The sequence below is a fragment of the Artemia franciscana genome, chromosome 8 (genome assembly GCF_032884065.1).
Source record: "Artemia franciscana chromosome 8, ASM3288406v1, whole genome shotgun sequence".
NCBI classification, from domain to species: Eukaryota; Metazoa; Arthropoda; class Branchiopoda; order Anostraca; family Artemiidae; genus Artemia; species Artemia franciscana.
In genome coordinates, this window is record NC_088870.1 from 41,980,650 (window position 1) to 42,001,536 (window position 20,887).

At 35.9% G+C, this 20,887-nt stretch overlaps 1 protein-coding gene across 2 annotated transcripts in view; it reads right to left on the bottom strand.

Moving 5' to 3' along the window:
• Positions 1 to 19,223, bottom strand: part of LOC136030444 (cationic amino acid transporter 3-like) — an 89,502-nt gene extending 70,279 nt beyond the window's left edge. The window contains exons 1-2 of one of the 2 annotated variants that reach the window (XM_065709426.1): positions 19,129 to 19,223; positions 1,602 to 1,853 (exon numbers count right to left, since the gene is read on the bottom strand). In XM_065709426.1, the coding sequence (XP_065565498.1) occupies positions 1,602 to 1,842 (241 nt within the window). In that variant the 5' untranslated portion in view covers positions 1,843 to 1,853; positions 19,129 to 19,223. Of the gene's footprint in view, positions 1 to 1,601; positions 1,854 to 13,306; positions 13,535 to 19,128 lie in introns of those variants that run through there. The other variant, XM_065709427.1, reaches the window with a different exon arrangement.
• Between the last annotated feature and the right edge of the window lie 1,664 nt (positions 19,224 to 20,887).

A 20,887-nucleotide genomic window follows, 5' to 3' on the forward strand; every position in this document is an offset into this window, starting at 1 on the left:
CACATTTTGAGTTACTGAGACGTAGTGCATTATCCCACGGTCAAACAGTTCGTGGTAAGGAGCGACCCGGCTCAATAGTAAACGAAACTGTAAAAAACGGAATTTTGATACCAATACATAGATCACGAGAGTCGGATTTTTATGCTGATTTTACATATACAAGTCTCATCAAATTGAGTCTTACCTATAAAAAGTTACGAGCCTGAGAAAATTTGCCTAACTTTGGAAAATTGGCAGAAACACCCCCTTAAAGCCATATAGAATCTTAACGAAAATCACACCATCGCATTCAGCGTATCAGAGAACCCTACTATAGAAGTTTCAAGCTCTTATCTACAAAATGTGGAAAGGGGCTGTTCCCTCCTCAACGCCCCGCTCTTTACGCTAAAGTTTTTTAATGTTTTAAAAAGCAAAGTTGAAAGAGTCAAACTTTAGCGTAAAGAGCGGGGCGTTGAGAAGGGAACAGCTCCTTTTGTATACGGAGTAATTTCTGTTCGTTTTAAGTTTTAACGTTGCTCCTTACTTTCAGTTTAAAAAACTTGTTTTTTAATATTAATCAGAGGGTGCCCTCTCTCGGACAAATTTCTATCCCAACTCGCTTTTTTTCTGATTTTCTCCTCTCATAGGAGGAATCCCAACCATAGGAGCTGGGGCTGTTTGTATTTATTCATCAGCAACAGAATAATCTCTGTAGCATTCCAAGAGAAAAGTTCAAATTTATGGAAGCCAGCATAAATAAAATTACTATACTTGTTTTTTTTTTTTGCATACCCTTTTTTTTAGTTTTATCACATCTTTCTCATTCTATTAAAAAAATCTCGCGACTCCCCCCCCCCCATGTTAAGAGGTATGTGCATCTAGGAGTAATTTATATAATCATTTTGTCTCTCTTCTCGCTATCTCCTTCTGTCTCTCTCTGAAAAATAACCACAGCACCAAAAGGTCTGAGGCACAAAATGGTATTTTTTTTAAATCTTAGTTTCTGGAATATCTATAGTCTCAAGAATATCTCATGGTTTGAAAATTATTTTACGAAATTTTTGCAAAATTTTATCATGTCTAGTATGAGTAGAATACTTAACAAAATAAATACCTTCTAAAAGCTGAAGGAAATACAGCAATTAGAAACACGATGAAAACGGCCTCAAAGACGCGACGCGTCCAACAATTGACCTTGGAGGGCGACGAACATAAATGGTAAAGGGTTGAGATAGGTGGGACGCGTTCTGCCGATGAAGGATGACAGATTGTCAAAGATAGTCCTTGTGCGCCAACCGTCTAGGAACAAACAAAAACAGGTCATCCCCAAATGGGGCGGGAGAATGCCCCAAGGAAAGATTTAAGGGAAATGGGAACTTCTTGGGCGGAGTGTAAAGAGCGGGACTTAGATTTAGGATTGAGGAGGTGCATGCGTACCTGTGTTGGCCTCAGGCAGCTTGGTGCCGCAGTGAGTTGTTAGTAGTAGTAGTCATATCTTTTTTTAGCGATGATTCTTGATATGTCTATAGTTTAAACTATTTCTCATGGTTCAAAGATCATTTCATTTGATTTTTTGCATTTAAAGACCATGGAGAGTTTATATTACAAAAGAAAAAAGTCACCTGCAAAAGCAGAAGCAAATGCGGCAATCAGGAACGAAATACAGACAGCAGGACCAGCATTATTTTTCGCTACTTCTCCAGCAAGAACGTATACTCCTACACCAAGGGTAGAGCCAACACCAAGAAAAACTAGATCGAAAGCTCCAAGTACACGGGCTAATTTAGGTCCGCCGTGTTCATTTAAATTTTCATCCAATCCATGCGTTTTTCGCCGTGTAAATCTTTGAAGAAAGAGTGCCATCTAACTTTGTGCTAAAAAACAGCAAAATTACTTGAACTGAAATGTAAAATATACGGACGGATTTCCGCCAATTTTTAAAATACAATAGATTATGCTTAGTTAGAATCGCAAATAAAAACAGAATAATACCTTATAAATAATAAAAGGTATGTTTATATTGTGTTCTTTGTCATGTAAATGTTAAAAAAAAAAATCTTACTATGACGTAATTTTTTTTATTTAGCAAAATTGCTTGAGCGAAAACATAACAAATAGGGACTAATCATCAGAACTCTACAGCCTTTTCAAGTAAAAATGAAGTTGCACTTGCTTATACAAAAAAGAAGCCCAATAGCAAATGATAGTTGATAAGTTCAAAAAGAAAAATAAATTACCGTACTACGAGAGTATGGGTACATATCTGAGCAGACGTTAGGGGCCCAATACACATATGGGACTTACTTGACTTGACATATTGCTCCTGCTGGTGGTCCAGCGTAGAGAGAGAAGCTACTCGTCACCTCCACTCCAGATGGTCCTGTGCTAGCATGATAGCTCCGTCTGGGGTGCTACCGATCAATGACAGGAAGTGAGCAAGGCTGTCCTTACATCTAGAATGAGGTTTCGCACACGGATGCTTCCAGCCGTGCGTCAATGGATCAAAACTAAAAGCAATTCTGGCTGGCATTTCTGCTGGCATGCGGGCTAGGTGGCTGAACCAACGAAGAGTTCGTGCAGCGAGCTGGCGTGAGTTAGGTGTCTGGTTAGTAAGTGATAGCAGTTGGGTGTTGGAGAGGAAGTCATACCACTTAATCCCTTCGTTCAGTTTAAAATACTCCTGATAATAACCGATTAAATAAAATTAATACACTTTCTAAGGTAAGTACTGTCGGTAGATGTAGGGTACACATTTGAGCAGCCTTTAGGGATCCTACATAAGTATGATAAAAGAAACGGCGTAAGAGATGGTATTAACCCTACAAATGCAATTCATAAATACACTGTAAGTAATATTCAGAGGCCAGAGATGATAAGCGTAACAAAACGAGAGAAGGAAGGAGTATGAGAAAAACGAAGCAATCTACAGTCCCTGCAGAGACGAAGAACAATGCAAATATTCAGTCATCCCCAGTGTAAAATGAGCGAAATAGAATGATAACTGAAGCAGAGGCGCCATTTGGACCAAATCTTGGGGTGGGCATAAACTCCATCTTGGCCCCTCCCCCCCCTCCCCCCCGCGACTCATTTCGTGTCGCGTAATCATCTAGAAAATGGGCATTTGACAGAACTCGAGAATTTTATTATGTATCTTACCTACTTTCAAAGTTTACAATAATTAATAGCAAATAGCGTAATTACCCCAAGGGTCGTCAAGTAATTACGCTCTTTGGTTAATAGGCGTGCAGTAATTTCAAATCAATTGGACAGAATGGATTATGTTGGACATAATGGATTATTATGGCCGGCAAAGGGCCCTTTGTGGTGGAAGCTTGGGTCCCCCTTGAAAATCTGAGGTGGGCATTTGCCCACCCCTGACCCCCCCAAATGGCGCCTCTGAACTGAAGGAAAGAAGAAGCGCCAAAAGATTTGACTTTTCGTTTTCTACCTTGATTTTTGAGGCTTGTTGTTTTTCGTTTTATGGACTTTTACCTGCATTTTTTTTTTGTTGTTGAATTGAGGACAATCAAAATGTTGTCATTTTTTCTCTGGATGTAAATTTGTATCGTTGTCATGGGTTTTCTCGTTTTGTTGCTCATGCATATGAGTCTCAACATGTGCCTCAAGATTTCACTCATGTGTTGAGGAAAAAATTGTTATTGCTGTTTACACACAAAAACGTGTTGATTCGGATTTCATAGTTGAGGGCAGAGTATAAGAAACTTATAAGGCAAGTGGAAATCAGCAATATTGTCGAAAAGCAAAATCACCAGGGTCATCTACCTTTTGACGACCTTGTTTAAGAAAAAGCTACTGTATATTCGTCTTGTCGGGTACTCTTAAGAGTGGGAATTGCCACTACTACCGAAAAAAAAATCACCAGCACCATCTAGCGTTTGGGAATTTTGTTTAAGAAAAAGCTACTGAATTTTTTTTTTTCATGTAGGCCTACTTTAAAGTGTAGGAGAGGGAAAAGAAGACAGGATTCTGCCCCCAGTACTTATATAATTTTAAATTCAACTAAACTGCCAGAATTTTCCCAAGCTACCCTAGATATACTCTATGCAGACTAGATTTTGACTCCCAATATTTCTTGAAAATAAAAACACACAGCATTAATCCTGCTGCACTGTAGATTAGCCATATAAAATATCCAATTTTGTCTTATTTATGTTTCTTTTTAATGAAGACGCCAGACACTACACCGTAAATTGTGCTAATTGTTTTTAATCTCTATCTTCCAATGATCCATGAAGATCTAGCTCTATTAAGTCCCCCCAAACATTAATTTTAATTAATTAATTAAACTCATTAATTCTCTTTGGTTGAGGACTACGATTTAAAACATGCGAAGCCTATACAATGCTCTGACTATTCTGGTTCAATTAAGATTTCAGAAATAGTTAATAGATTTTACGCGATTGTGATTCCACCAATAACCAAATTCATGGTCCTAAATACAAAAAGATCATACAAAGAGTAGGAATAACTATCAATATTATTCAGCGATACCTGATTTAGTTGAAAGTTAGTTTATAATGATTTTCGTATATAAAAAAAAAAACTTGAAAATTTAGCATTAAGCAGTTCAAATTACGCATATGTCTTGAGAAATATTTGCATTTTTCCCACTAATAACTTGTAAATAAAATTGTAAAATAACTTGTAAATAATACATGATATTATGATGAATAAACAGGAATGCAGGGTCCTTGACAATTAACTTCCTGCATCTTTTATGCTTTCTTCTTTTGCACAAGTACATCGATTTTGCCAGAGGGGCACCCACTTTCCACCACCCGGTGTAATCTCAGAGCGCCACTTGTACCACAAAGTTTCGCAGCACTTGGCACGCAACCGCTGGTGTACTTGATTTATGAAAGTAGGTGACCCAAAGGATTTCGCATTAAATTTTAGGGAAAAAATTGTACCGATTTCATAAAAACCGTGCATTCAAGATGATCCAACAGCTTTAGACAAACTCGAAAAGCAAATCTTCATTGCGTTTAATTACTTTAATGTCCTCATTTTACTTGTTTTGGAAACTAATGTGTTCCGTGATCATCCATAAATACAATAATTAAACATTTGTTTGTCCAAAACGTCCATTTGAAATCTATTAGAGTTGTGTTCCAAGGTTATGTCTTTTGGTTTGGGGAATTTTCGGTAAAGAGGCCGAATCACTGTCTAGCTTCAACATAGACATAGAAAAAGAACAGAGGTCAGGTTCTTTTCAAGGACCAGAGGTCAAATCAAAATTTGGCGGTCGGAATTCAGCGGTAACTGTCCAGGTTCCTTTTTAGAATGGAGTTTTCAGTGGCATACAAAAAGACATGTATGTGGTATTTTCATTTAAAAACGTTTTTTTAATCGAAAAATTTAAATAATTCGGCCCCTCTCCTAGACTTTGAAAAAAATGGTCCCCTCTAAAATCATGTGAACTGACACCACTGAAAGTTTTATTAATGAAACACTAAACTCGCGAGAATTTGGCATCCGGTGCACTTATATGCCATTTCCACGTACACTTGCTTCAAAATTAGACGGTGATTTTTTGGGGGAGGTGGGCCCCAGTTCTTGAAATCTGCGTTTGCATAAACATTGACATTCTCGGCCATTTCCCTTTTATAAGGAACTTCCTGAGGACTCTGCCTAGACCCAATCCCCATTCATTTCCTCTATAACTATGCATGCTGTGATTATAAATGGCTTTGATTAGAAGATTAGTGGAATAACTTTAAAAAAAAATGTTACATGATAATCGGAAATAGCAGATTAATATTCAAGGCCATCAGTTTTGACTTATTGATTAACAAATATAAAAATTCTCAATAAGTTAATTCCTTAATGGTTGATCTTAATCTTTAATGTTAAGTCTTTAGCATGTATCTAATCCATTTTAGAGTTGACACTCACGACGAGAAATCGTTCCTCTTCATTTAAAAAAAAAGGTTCAAAAGTACCTTTATCTTCAATGAACCAAAAGAAAATATTTTGTTACAGTGAAATAATTACAAATTGCTATCGAAAGTGGTTGAATGGGCCAAGTAGTTATTCTGTATGATGGGAAATAGAACTTTTTGGAAATTTTAACAGCATATTTTTAATCTTTACAAGGCACTACATATAGCAGTTTCCTTTAAAATAAGCCGTTAAACAGCTATCTGTGACGTTCCAGTGCCACGCTAGTTGTGAAAAAAGGGGACATATCAGCCATGAAAAAATTATTTTCTTTTCCGTTCAAGGTGGGGACTGTAAGCTTCCTGCAAGAGGTTTTCAGCAATGGCAATTATTTACTTTTCATTTCGATCCTACGTCTTTTCCCAGGGGTTTCAGGTTATTTATCAAAATTTTCGATAAATTTTACATTTTACTATAATCAAAATAATAGTTACTATTCTTGAATCATCTCCTAATGACAATTTTTTAACTAGACAGTTTTTATTGAAAATGCCTGTTTTGAATTTTTGGTTACTATAGGCAGTGGTTCGTTCTTTACTAGGTTACCCCTACTGGGGCGATCATGATGTTTATGTTACTTGTGGTGAAAACATCTTACGGTCCTCTAGCTGATTATCAAGTAAATGAATTATATTATCCATTTACTAGGATGTCTTGTTTGTAGAGTTATATTCGAATTTTTCCACGTTGCCCAAAAAGAGACTTCCATATCCTTTTCATATCATAATTAAATCTAATAATAGCGAGAATGCCTCATTATATTAGGGCCCACCTTCATTCTTCTAATTATAACATTGGAAAAAATACAATTTGATAATCGCAATAACATAAAATTGAACAGTTTATGCGCTCCATAACATAAACTAAAAAAAAGACAGATATAATAATTAGAATTATACCAAACAATAGTGACAGTTCATACAAGTTTTGGAGGTTGCTCTTCACAAAGAAGATAGTTCACCGCTGTGACACTTAGAATCCTAGGACTTTCCTATGCTAAACAAACTAGAGGCAACAGATATACCTTTTTTTTATTTATTTTCATTGAAAAATACCCTTTCCACAGGTAGCGCCATAGCGCTGCCTAATTAAAGAACGATGTTGGTACAATGTATTAGTTCTTTTTAAACCAGAGCACTTCGCGTAGAAGGAGTTGTCGTAGAAGGGTACTTCGCGTAGAAGGAGTTGATGTAGAAACTTCAAAAGAGGCTCATTCAATTGGAAATTAAAAGTTCTAGTCCCATTTTTAATTGTCAGAATTGATTGGAGGGCAACCAGTCCCCCACCACTCCTATCATTTCCCAACAACATGCATTCGGAATTTTGAGATAGGTATCTTGTTCAGCGTAGTTGAAAGGTTCAGTAATTATTATTTTTTTAGGACAACCTCCAGCCCCCCACCCCCCGAAACCCCCCGGGAAAGGGCTATAAGTTATATTACTTATCCATTATTAGCATACAAGGTTTCTATGGAACGGGTAGATTATAAACTCCAAAGGGGGCTCATTCAATTGGAAATCGGAAGTTCAAGTGACCTTTTCCAACAGTTCGTGGTAACGAACTGGTAATAAGGAGCGACCCGGCTCAATAGTAACTGAAACTCTAAAAAATGGAATTTTGATATCAATAGTTACATCAAAAGAATCGTATTTTAATGCTGATTTTAAATATATAAGTTTCATCAAAATTAGTTTTGCCCATCAAAAGTTACGAGCCTGAGAAAATTTGCCTCATTTTAGAAAATACGGGAAAACACCCCCCAAAAATCTTACAATCTCAACGAAAATCACACCATCAGATTCACCGTATCAGAGTACCCTCTTGTAGAAGTTTCATGCTCATATCAACAAAAATGTGGAATTTCGCATTTTTTGCCAGAAGACAGATCACAGATGCGTGTTTATTTGTTTGTTTTTTTTTCCCAGGGGTGATCGTATCGGCTCAGTGGTCCTAGAATGTCTCGAGAGGGCTCACTCTAACGTAAACAAAACAAAAAAATTGGAGGGCACCTAGGCCCCCTCCCACGATCATTTTTTCCCCAAACTCATCAGATCAAAATTCTGAGATAGCCATTTTATTCATCATAGTCGAAAAACCTAATAACTATGTCTTTGGGGACGACTTACTCTCCCACAGTCCCCGTGGGAGGGGCTGCAAGTTACAAACTTTGACCTGTGTTTACATATAGTAATGACTATTGGGAAGTGTATAGACGTTTTCAGGGGGATTTTTTGTTGTTGTTTTTTTCGGGGGGAGAAGTTGATGGGGGTTACGTGGGAGGATCTTTCCATAGAGGAATTTGTCATGGGGAAGAGAATTTCAATGAAGGGGGCGCAGGATTTTCTAGCATTATTAAAAAAAACAATGAAAAAATAAATATAAAAAATTTTTCAACTGAAAGTAAGGAGCAGCATTAAAACTTATAACGAACAGAAATTATTACGCATATGTGGGGTTTACCTTCTCGTAATACCACGTTCATTAGGCTAAGGTATTTTTAGTAATTTCAACTATTTATTCTACGGCCTTTGTGATTCAGGGGTCATTCTTAAGGAATTAGGACAAAATTTAAGCTTTAGTGTAAAGAGCGAGGTATTGACGATGGGGTGAACCCCCTCATATACGCAATAAAAACATACGAATATGGAAGTTTGTAACTTAGGTTATGTATATTTTTTACCAATGAAAACGTTCGTAAGAAATTAAAAGTTTTAGTTGCCTTTTTAAGCAATCAAAAAATTGGAGGGCAACTAGGCGTACTCCCTCGCTCCTTTTTTCTCAAAATCTTCCGATTAAAACTATGAGAAAGCCATTTAGCCAAAAAAAATTAGTAAATTTCGTTTTAATTATTTATGTGCGGAGAGCCAAGATCAAAACGTGCATTAATTCCAAAACGTCCAGAAATTAAATAAAAAAGTTTTTTTAACAAAAAGTAAGGAGCGGCATTAAAACTTAAAACAAACAGAAATTACTCCGTATATGAAAATGGCTTTTCCTCCTCAACGCCCCGCTCTTTACGCTAAAGTGTTTTACTATGTTAAAAAGTAGAGTTAATAGAAAGAGTCAAACTTTAGCATAATGAGCGGGGCGTTGAGGAGGAAAAGCACTTTTCATATACGGAGTAATTTCTGTTCGTTTTAAGTTTTAATGTCGCTCCTTACTTTTAGTTAAAAAACTTGTTTTTTTACTTAATTAAGAGTCAAAAGTGATCGGAAGGCAACTTCCCCTCACCCCAACCCCACGTCCTCGTTTCTCAAAACGCATGCAACGGAAATTATGGGATAGCCATTTTATTGAAAATAATCCCAAGATCATATGTCAAGGCATTCGGGGTTGAAACAAACCCCCGGAGCTTAGCGGTAAGGGTTGTAAGTTATGCCACTAGGACATATTCGTTTTTGTGGAAGGGCTGGTCGTACAAATTTTAGAGGAGACTAATTTTATTGGGAATTGAATATCCTAGTTCCCTTTTAAGAGTCAAAAGTGATGGAAGGCAACTAGCCCCCCCCCCGCGACGCCCTTTTTCCCCAAACGCATCTGATTGAAATTGTGATATACCTATTTTGTTAAAAATAGTCCAAAGAACATATAATAAAGCCTTCAGGGTTGCCATGATCCCCCAGAGCCCTAGGTCAAAGGTTGTAAGCTATGCCCTAGGGGCATATAAGGTTTTCATGGAAGGGCGTGGAATGGATAGTCGTAAAAACTTTGGATAGGGCTCATTTGAATTGAAACTAGAAGTTATAATGCCCTTTTTAAGAGTCAAAAATGATTTAAGGACAACCAGCCCCCGCCCCCACGTCCATCATTTTCCAGACAAATATCCAATTAAAATTTTGAGGCATCTATTCTCTTCAACATTGTTGAAAGGTCCAGAAATTATGCCTTTAGGGATATCAACCCCCCCTCCCACAGCCCTCAAGGGAAGACCTGTAAGTTAGGTAATTCGTTCATTGTTTACATATAGTGTATGCTATAAAGAAAGGTATGCATGTTTGACTTTTGCTTTCCAAAAAGACAAAGAGCATTCAGGTGAGCCTTTCAGACAATGTTGAGGGGAGTGTTGAACTAAATCAAAACAAATTTTGTGAATACGGGTTGTCAAAAGGGTGTAACTCAGCAATGACTTGGTATATTAATCTGGAATTTTCAGGAAATGACAAGGAATATGATAAATTGACCAAAAAGGCAATATTTGCACGCTACTACAACTACCACTGCTTCTACTGCTACCATTACTATTACTAAAACTACTGATTCTGTGGTGAGTACTATTAAGGCTGAGGATATTAAAATAAACACCTGAGGAAACGGTAAGGGGAAAATTGAACTAAGTAAAAATATATTATGTACATACAGATTCCTGATACGGGTGTATCAGCACTATTTTTGGAACAGCTAATCATATTAAGAGGAAACTTCTGGGCATCAAGAGTGGGGTGTTCAACTGACCCAAAAAACATATCTGCTACAGCTGCCCTGAATACTGTTGCTACTAATACTAATAATACACTATTACAGCTACTACTGTTCCTACTACTACCACTACTACTATGATACTAGTACAATTAAGTCTACGCGTATGAAGGTGGTAATTTGACAGAATATTGAGGGGGAATTTGAACTAAACCAGAACACACTTTTTGCGAGCAAATTGTCAAAAGGTCGTATCTCCAGAATGGATTTGGTTATTAAGATGGAACTTTCAGAGAATACTTAAAGAGGACGATCAACTGACAAAAAGGTAATATGTGCATGTCACTACTAACACTGCTACTTTTGGTACTAATACTACTAATACTACTACTAAACTACTCCAACTAATACTTCAATTGCAATATCTTGTAAGGCTTAGAGTATTAAGATAAAAAGGGCGTCAAAAGGGCACTTCAGCAGTATTTTTGGAATGATTTATCTTATCGAGGTAAAACTTCCAGGCATCATGAGGAAGATGTTCAACTGACCAAAAGGCACATGTACATGCTACTACTCTTATTAATACTGCTGCTACTACTTTCACTACTACTACTAATACAACCCTAATACTACTACTGCTTATGATACTATCATCACAACTACTGTGATACTAGTATTATCAAGGCTAACTCTATGAAGGTAAAATTCGTGAGAATATTGAGAACAAATTTGAACTAAATCAAAGATACTATGTGTATTCAGATTTTCAAAATACCTTAAGAACTGATTTGTGTATTAAGTTAGAACTCTCAGAGAATGCTTAAAGGGGAAGATCAAAAGGCAATATGTGTATGCTACAACTAATACTACTATCACTGCTACATTTGACTAGTTCTACTATTACTCCAACTACTACATCTATTGCAACTACTTGTAAGGCTAAGAGCATTGAGATGAAAATTTCAGCAAGTATACGAATATACAGGTTATCAAAAGGAAATATCGGCAATGTCTTAGCAATAGCTAATTGTATTAAGTTGAAAGTTCTGAGAGTTGATGAAGGGGATGTTCAACTGACTAAAAGGCAATATGTTAACACTATTGCTACTAGTGCTTTTACTGTTAATACTGCATCTAGTACTGCTAGTACTAATGCTGCTACTGTGACTACTATTACAACTATGCCTAATGGTAAGAAGGTGAAATTTTCAGGGAACTGTTAGGGGGCAAACTGAATCACAACACGCCCTCCGTAAGCAGGTTGTCTAAAGGGCATATCAGCAATATTTTAGGAACAATTTTTTGTGTGAAGTTGAACCTTATAGGGCTTGTTGTGGGGGATGTTTAACCAACCAAAATATTTGCATCATAATGCTAGTGTTTCTACTCCTGCTACTATTATTGCTACTACTACTGATACTAAAGCTAAGGATACTATTAATGCCACTACTACTTTTGTTGCTACTATTACTACCGGTGCTACTACTACTACTACAGTGGATTAAGGCGAAAATACTGAAGCTGTATTTCACTGTTTTTGGTACTTCAACTTGCTCTAATTTGCAGATTGAACGTAAACAACATTAGTCTCACTTGCAAAACAGCGTAAAGCAGTCTCTCCTCTCCCTAACAATTCACCATCACCAATAATGACTAAGTATTCCATTAATAATTAATGACAATAGCCCTAGCACGTGCGTGGAGGGGGGGGGGTCTCTGAACCCCCCCCCCCAAAAAAAAAAGGACAAACCACGATTTTTTCAATTCTCATAATTTTCTGACACGTCTAACAGAATAAGGGATTTGTCCCCTCCCCCAAAAAAATCCTGCGTGGGCTATGTGCTTGTTCTGGCCAACTTAAAAAGAAGATTTTCGCATGGACACATATTCACAAGACAAGAAGAACCTGCTTATGCCAGTCGACAGAACCCATAAGCTCTACCAGTTTACCTTCACACTTCAGCTTTTTTTTAAGATAGTTTTGGCAAAAAACCCTTCGGTAAAGAAACATAAGAAACGCTATATTTTTAATGAGCATTTTTAAAGGTTCTTGTAAGATTTGATTTTGCCAGTAATTTTTCTGCATCCTCTCCAAAAAGAATGACTATATGTAAACAAGATGTGCTCTTTCTCTTATAATTTTTCTCCTTATTTAGGGTTAGGTTTGTGAGTTTTTTTTTCTCTCGACTTTATGCCTCACCCTCCCGTCACTAGAATCTGATTACAGCATGAAAATAAAACAGTTTCACACAGGCCAAAACGGATAAAGCTAGATGTGGGTTTAGTCTAGGCATGACTAAATGTGGCGCTAAATACAACTAAACCCCCCCCCCCTATGAATGGTTATGAGCTTGACTTGTAATCAACCCAAAATTTTTATCCCAAGTTCTTTGTATGCTTTTACTCCCAATAGTTATATTCCACGTAAATACATACAGTGCATCCCTGCACAGTTTGTGTATCATCTAAAATCGCCTTCAATCCTTGCGACAGAAAAAGAACTATTTAAGAGATTTGTGTTTAGTAAAAATGGAATTTTTGACGAATAAATGCGGTTTCGAGCAATGAAAGACGCTTTTAGAAGGCAATCGGTAATGACACATCAGTCTTATCTATAAAGATAGCAGTCAAACTTTCGAGGTGTTACATCGTGTGGCGTCAATTGGGGGGGTGGTGGCTATTTTTGTGATTTGAGTTCAGTAGCGTCAATTCAGAAGGCAACTGGGGGCTGTTAACCCCCTAGATTTTGAAAAACACACACCCGCTAAATTTTCGTGAATTGGCACCCCCCTGTTTTAGCTCCCTTACCACGCCACTATTCCAGAATTTATTCAAGACGCTTAAAATGTCGAAAGACAATAGCCTTGCGGTGTCTTTGAGATTTAGACTATTAACCAGTTCAATTGAAAAAAAAAACGATACAGAGAGCACGAATAATGAACAAACTTACAGTATCAATTGTGTCACGCTTCTGCAATCCAGTCAGACGAAAAACTAAAAATGATCAGTAATAAACATTGGACTCCTATTCCAATACACAGATATTAAGATGATAACAATAGTGCGGATGTGACTGGTACTTAATAAATTTACATAGTAAATAAAGAGTTACAAATATGTATCTATGGTATGTAAACCGGTTATTTTAAATCGCTAGAAGCTGGTACTTTTAATTTACATCCCAAATTTAACAACAATCTACCAGGGTTGTCATCCCTAGCGATTTATCACTAATTTAAAGGATTTCATTTTCTTGGCTACTGAGTTTTATTGTTGTTTTTCTTTTTTTATCAGCGATTTTTTGCTTTTACTAATGGTTTGTCAAGAATCACTAATTATGGGAAGATTCAAACGAAAAGCGCATAATAGTTCCCGCCCCCTAAACCTTAGAAAGGCCAGAACGTGATTTGCGCTTCGTTATCGAAAGCGATTTATACTCGTTCTTTATTTGTCATAATATTAATAATTAAACAATATCACAAGGCTATTCAAGAGCTACCGAAAATAAGAGTGGGATACCCCCCCCCCCTAAACTATCCAAATGGTTTGAGTGTGGTTGGCGCTTTAATGAAAAAATATTTTTCCTGAATATTTTTGTTTTTATTTGTCAAAATATCATAAACAAAAAGGGGAAATCAACTAATAATCAAGGTCACAGGAAAGAACTAATGAAAGTCGATAAATTGTTTAATATATATTGATATTAATTCCAGAAATTTTAGCCAATTTTCGATTTGAAATGTTTTAATAATACAAAACTGAAATTGTTTAAAATAAAATTTTGGCTTTTAAAATATATATAGGGGTGGTAGTCCTGGTGGCGTCAATCGGTGTGAGGCCAAGGCCAGGGCTCTTCTAGATTTTGAACAACCATTTTGGGTGTATTTTCATTGAAAAACGTCTTTTTTGATATATTTATTGGAAAGACAGAACATTGCCCCCCCCCCCAATACTGAAAAACACATTTTGACCCTCCTAAATTTTCGTGGATTGACGCCAATTAGTTGGTCAACTGTTAATTGTGGTAATTTATGTTGGTTCTCAGTTTGAATTGATTATTCATAATGTACGTTCATTTAAGGATTCATCTATTCAACCTAGACTGTTATCTTTATGTTGGATGCGAATATTCATTTTAGACTCTGCTAGTTTCGTGTTACATTTATTTATTCAAAGTAGCCAGTTTGGTCTTAAGTTTTAATTATTATAGGTCTTTGTTACTGCTCATTTTATGTTTTTATATGGCTTTTCAAAACAAAATAAAACATATTAATTGAAATTCATTTTTAATTGACATGTTTTACTATTGGTTAATTGAAAAAGAATTTGCAATTTTTTTCCGTTTTTCAAACAGTTCGTGGTAACGAACTGTAGTAAGGAGCGACCCGGCTCAGTAGTAACCAAAACTCTAAAAAACGGAATTTTGTTTGCAATAGCTACATCAAAAGAATCGCATTTTAATGCTGATTTTAAATATATAATCCTACTTAAGAATTGAAACGCTGGATTGTAGTTTAAATCTTGGGTAAATTTGAACATTCAATCAAAATGTTCAGTCAGCAGTAGTTTTGTGGAAATTTTTTTAATAATGTTCTCATAGAATTTTAGGTGCATTGGGAGTGATATTCTTATTTACACAGACTGGAAACTGATAATATATACACAAGGAAAAAAACGGTAAAATTTTCTTATGATTAGCTCAAAACTTAAATCTGTAATTCCATGGGTCAAGAGAACCCCAATCCTCAAGAAAAAAGAAGAAAAAACATTGGATTCCCCTGAAAAGGGACAAAAAAACTTTTTTTCGGTCTGAATGGCTTAATGCTTACACCCATAAGCTCATGGGACAGGGGAACCATCAGGCATAAAAAAGACTAATACTAAAAATCCCAAACAACTGGTGGCTGGAATTTTTTTTATTTTATTTACTTTAAACTTACATGTGAAAATCCTTGGGTCAAGGGGACCTCAATTTGGCAAAAAACGGTTATTCTAAAGAGAGGCCAGCCCCAAACTGATAACCAAGTGAACCTTAATATACAAGAAAAATTATGTTTTGGGGCATGGATCCCCTTCAAACAGCCGTTTTTTGCAAGCAAAACAATTAATTAATTCTGAAAGAGCAAAAAAAGCATTTAGTGTTATGTTCCCCTTACAATTCTTACTTCATAATATGCACAATACTACAACTACTAACAACTCACCACAGCACCAAGCTGCCTGAGGCGAACAAAGCTACCCATGCTCCTCCTCCATCCCAATTTATTCAAAGCCTCCCAGGAAGTTCCCATTTCCTTAAAAACTTACTTTACGATGACCTCCCACCGAAGACAAGGACGAACAACTTTCTATTTAGCCCTAGACACTTAGCCAAAAAGGAAAATCTTTGGTAATCTGTCATACTTCATCCACACATGTGCCCTAGCCATCTGAACCTTTCTTTTATTATAGCCCTAGAAAGGGGGATTGAACCACATTTTCATATAGCCAACTGTTTGAAAGACAGTCAGTCAGCTGGGTACCCATAACAATCCATAGGCAAATTCTCTGGAAAACATCTTGCAAATTTTCATCTGCTTTTCAGAGTGCCCATGCTTCAGAGCCAAATTTGACCACTGTCATCACTATAGCTTCTAATATTCTAATCTTGGTTTGCAGAATTATCTTAGTTCTGCTATACTTTTTTTTTAACTGTGAAAAAATACCCTGAGCCTTGGCTATTCTACTTTTAACATCTTCACTGCTCCCACCATCTTTACTAATAATACTACAAATGTAAGTGAAGCTGCCCACCTAATCAACCTTTTCTTTGCCCACCATTACCTTTTCATCTTCACTTATTCCTAGCCTTAGTGACTAAGTCTTCTTAACATCAATTTTTAAACCTATTCTAGCACCCTCAAAAGTTCATTCTTTTTGCTCGCACTTTCATCTAATATGCTTAAATCATCAGTATAACCTAAGTCCAGGAGGTTTTTCCTCTCCATTTGATTCTGCGATCTCCCATTGCCTTTCATGAGCTCTTTAAGACAAAGTCCATCAAAAAGATCCATATAAAGGGGGATAGAAAATAACCTTGTGTAACTCCTGATTTAATACAAAACCAGATGCTAACCTCATTTTCTACCTTAACTGCAGCAGTGTTATTCTTGTACAAAGCACTAATCACTTGAATGTAGTTGTCTGGTATACCATACAAGGATAAGACCTTTGCTAAAGCTCTTCTATCAACAGAGTTGAACACTTGCTCATAATATATAAAAATGAGGACCAAAGGTCTTTGACAACTCAGGCACTTGTCAATTATTAACCTAAGAGTGATAATCTGGTCAAAATATCCTCTACCTTTTCTAAAACTGCACTTTCTTCTCTTAAAACTTTGTCTACAGCATCTCTCAGTCTAAAAAGTATCATATTACTAATTAATTTGCTACCTACCACACTCACTCATATCACCTTTCTTATATGGTGGTTTAATTAAGGTTTTCCTAAAATTGTTAGGTACTTCCCCCTTTTCAAAAATCATACCCATAATCTTCAGTAACTTATTTTTAACATCAGAGTCATAATATTTAAGAAAACTCAATTTACCACACTATCAGCACTTGGAAATTTATTATTTTTTAATCCTTTTAGTAGTGTCACTAATTCTTCCTCACAAAAAAATCTTCCTTCATATACAAGGTATCACAAACTTTTCCATTTTCCTCTATATCTTGTTTGCAATTCTATCTCAGTTTAGCACATTCTCAAATGTTCTGCCTATCTCTCTTTAACTCTTTTCTTATCACTAATTGTGGCCAATCCTAGTTAATACATTTTGCAGTGGGAAAACCTTTATCTTTACTTCTTTCTTTGTTTTTCTAAGAAATTCATGAATTTCTTAGAACCTACATATAACAGAGTGTATACCTCCACCCACCTAATGTGTAAATAAATACCCAGAATTGGATTCTGAATATAAACATAACCTTCATTTGCATCACAAATGAACTGTACCCCCATCTCTGAATATATCCAAATAAGGGTTCATGGGGGGTGGGGCAGTGGTAGATCCAGAGAGGGGCTAGGGAGCTATAGCCCTCCCCTTGGGTATCTAACTTGCTTTGCTTTGTGAAATTGCTTTGTCAAAGTGTAACAGAGATTTCTTTCCAAGTATAGCATTTTATTGCAGATATTCACTATGTAAACCATGACAGAAGACTGATTGAAAGCAATTGCACTGGCCCATATTCATAAGAAAGGGGAAACTGATTATTCCCCCTACACCTCCCAGTGCCCCCTCTCAAAAAAAAAACCTAGCCCCCCTTGAGTGGTGGACTGCTCATACATCTATAACTTGTATTGTAAAAAACTAACATGCTTGGTAAAATGTCAAAGCAAATATCAGTCTGAAATTAAGCTTGAGGAAAACCATTTTCATAAACTCTTTGCTGAGTAAATATAGAATATAGACCTCACTCTACAGGGCTCAGGGACAAACACACTTTACTCTATAAGTAATATTATGTAAGCAAGCCCACTTTATGCATTTTTAGTCTCATTAGAGGGGGATTTTAGAAAGCTAATGGATGCACTTCTATAATAATGACAAAGAAACAATATGCAATCATTAGGGTCTTGCTATATGTAGTAATAGGCCTATGTACTTTCAACAGCTTGTGATGAAACTAGACATTTACTCTTTGCTGATTTTAGGCCTATTGTACAAAAGATAAAATTCTAGTTAATTGACTTCTTGCTATCTCAGAAAGGGTTTAGGTTAGGAAAATGAAACTTTCAGGGATGGGTCTACAGGCTAAAGTATATCCTGGGAATGTATTTTAAAGTACCCACCTCCACTCCTTCTCCCTCTAGAGGGCCCTGAAATTTGCCTACATGACAGGTCCTATACCTATTAAAATTTTGACAAAACAATATTTTACCTTAATTTTCAGTTACTAGTTGCTTTTTCTCTGCCTTTAGTTCTGAAAATGCAATTCCTGCTATTTGAGTAGAATTTTGAGCCATATCAAAGTTTTTTTTTTAAGTTTAGGAAATGTATTTGCATACCTTTAAAACCTTTTAAAACAAAATTGAGCAAAGTTATGAAGATGAAAACAATTTTGTTGTACTTTAATTAAGCAGAAGATCTATTTTCAAGGTTTTACTTTTATAACACACATATTTTTAAAGGTCATCAAAGGTCAGGGCCCTCTAGAGGGAGGAGTGGAGGTAGTTACTTCAAAATACCTTCCCAGAGCATACTTTAGTGTGTAGATTCATCCCTGAAAGTTTCATTTTCTTAACCTAAACCCTTTCTGAGATAGCAAGAAGGCAATTAACTAGAATTTTACCATACAAAATAACATAATAGACCAACTGTTGGTGAGAATTGTTAAATAATATAAACCAACAGAAAAAGTAGGCTTAAATTTCCTGAGGTTATATATAGACATATGCAGGGAGGCTACCCTATATCTGGATCATTACAGGGGGATGGAAAAAGATTGCAAGGTAGGCTAAAAAGATTTAGGCCTAGACCTTATTTTGGACAGAACATTAAAAAGATAATTCAATGGTAAATTTCTTTTTTCCTATGTTCTTCCTGCCCTATAATGAGCCTTATTAATTATTCTAAGGGACCTAGCCAATTTAGCCTATTCCTTATCTTGCTTTTCAAAAGTTTAAGTTCAAAACACAATATGTTACTGTTGATTGAGAAGGCTTCTAGCGAAATTTTTATTAATACTTTAACAGAAAGCAAGCAAAAAAAATTATTGTCTACTTTACCTATTGGATTATAACAATCAAGTTGCATTGATTTTGTTTGTAAGGTAATTATGCTGGTTGAACATGTTGATAATTCAAAATTAGCCGTATAGAGTGCCATCTATTATAGATTTGACCAGCTGCCTCGTTATTTCTCTAACAACCTAAATTCCTTTCTTGCCTAAAATTAACCAAAAACTTAAAAGAAAGAAGATGAAGTCGTAATGTTCCACGTTATAAATACTAGTTACAATACCTGTCTAAGCAGCTTAAATACCAATACAGTTACAAAAACTCCTATCTTGCCCATAAGAAGCTTTTGGTACAGAGCTCTGAACTTGGCGCCTCCTCCAAGCCCACATTCCAACGCGTAGATCATACTACAACACCATAGGCAGGAACACAATTTTGGTTTGTTGCATACACAGCCTAGATACCAATACCAGTTTCCTGTCTCCAGCCGCTAGCATCACTACCGTTCACTATGTCCCAAAAATAAATCGAGTTTTGATAACTGTATTGGTATCTAAGCTGTGCTGGCTAACTACTATTTAATAATCAAAAGCCAGTGAGTTTAAACAGAAGAAGGATCATAAGGTGCATTTTTAGAAGAATTGTTTTTCTAACTCTCCAATCACACAGCGCTTTTAGATCAAAGTTTTAGGTCAATTTTATTGTACGAAAGCAATTTTTAATGCAGCTCACCGTGCTTTGGGATAGAAAAACTTCAAGGAATTTTTAATAGTTTAATTTCCATTAATTGTATTGTGGCAAACTTTTGAGTTATTAGACATATCAGAAATAGCACGTCCTGCTCAACCAAACAGTTTATGCATTATTGTCCGCTAATCCACCCACCAGGCCTCCAAAATAAATTCTATCCACGCCACCACTTTTCTGTCCTGACATTGATTAATTTCTTCTATTTGGGGTCCTTTTTCTAATTTGGAAATAAACAATAGATAATCAATTTAATGGCTTCACAACACTTTTGGTGTCATCACTTATGTAGCAACCAGAACCAGCGCTGGAGGATTTCATATGCATTTTGATCATTTATGGCAATAAAATTTGACAAAAGCAAAATTTAAGAGAAACATTAGTAAAATAGCAACGTTGAATGTAAGAAGTAAAACAAGGTATAACTAATGGTTCTGCGCTAATCCTCATTTTTTGTTTAATGAAAAGTAGTCTTATAAGAGCTTCCTCATCAAAATAATTTTTTCATTCAAATAAAAAAAATTAGTTTTCAGATTTAAACTCATAAATAAAGTTAAGAACATCAGTCTATGATAATATTTTTACTTCTGAAAAATGTCTATCAGATGCCTAAGTGGAGTGAATTCGCACTTTAGTGTCAAAAATTACACAAAAGTAAGTATAAGTCTGTAATGTTTTTTTTTAAAAAATTCAAAAGGTTGTAAAAAAAACAGTTAGTAAAAACTCACAGGAACTAAAAAATGGAATAGACTAAATAAAAAAAAAAAAACACATACGGACAATATAGTTTTGCAACTAAAACCTACAAGACAAAATTTAATTAAAAATAATACGATTTGTAAAATAAACATTAAACAACTGTAAAGTGAAAACAAGGGGATCTCAACATGCTCACTTTGTACGGGATAAAAGTCCTTCTATACATTTCGGTTGACAGTTTTATTGGGATAAGAAGGAGGATTTTTGCTAAAGCAGAACGAGGGAGACAAGGTCGAAAGGGGGTGGGAAAATTAACTAGGAAAAAGGTAATTTGTCCGGGGCTTTGGAAGGCTTTGTTGGT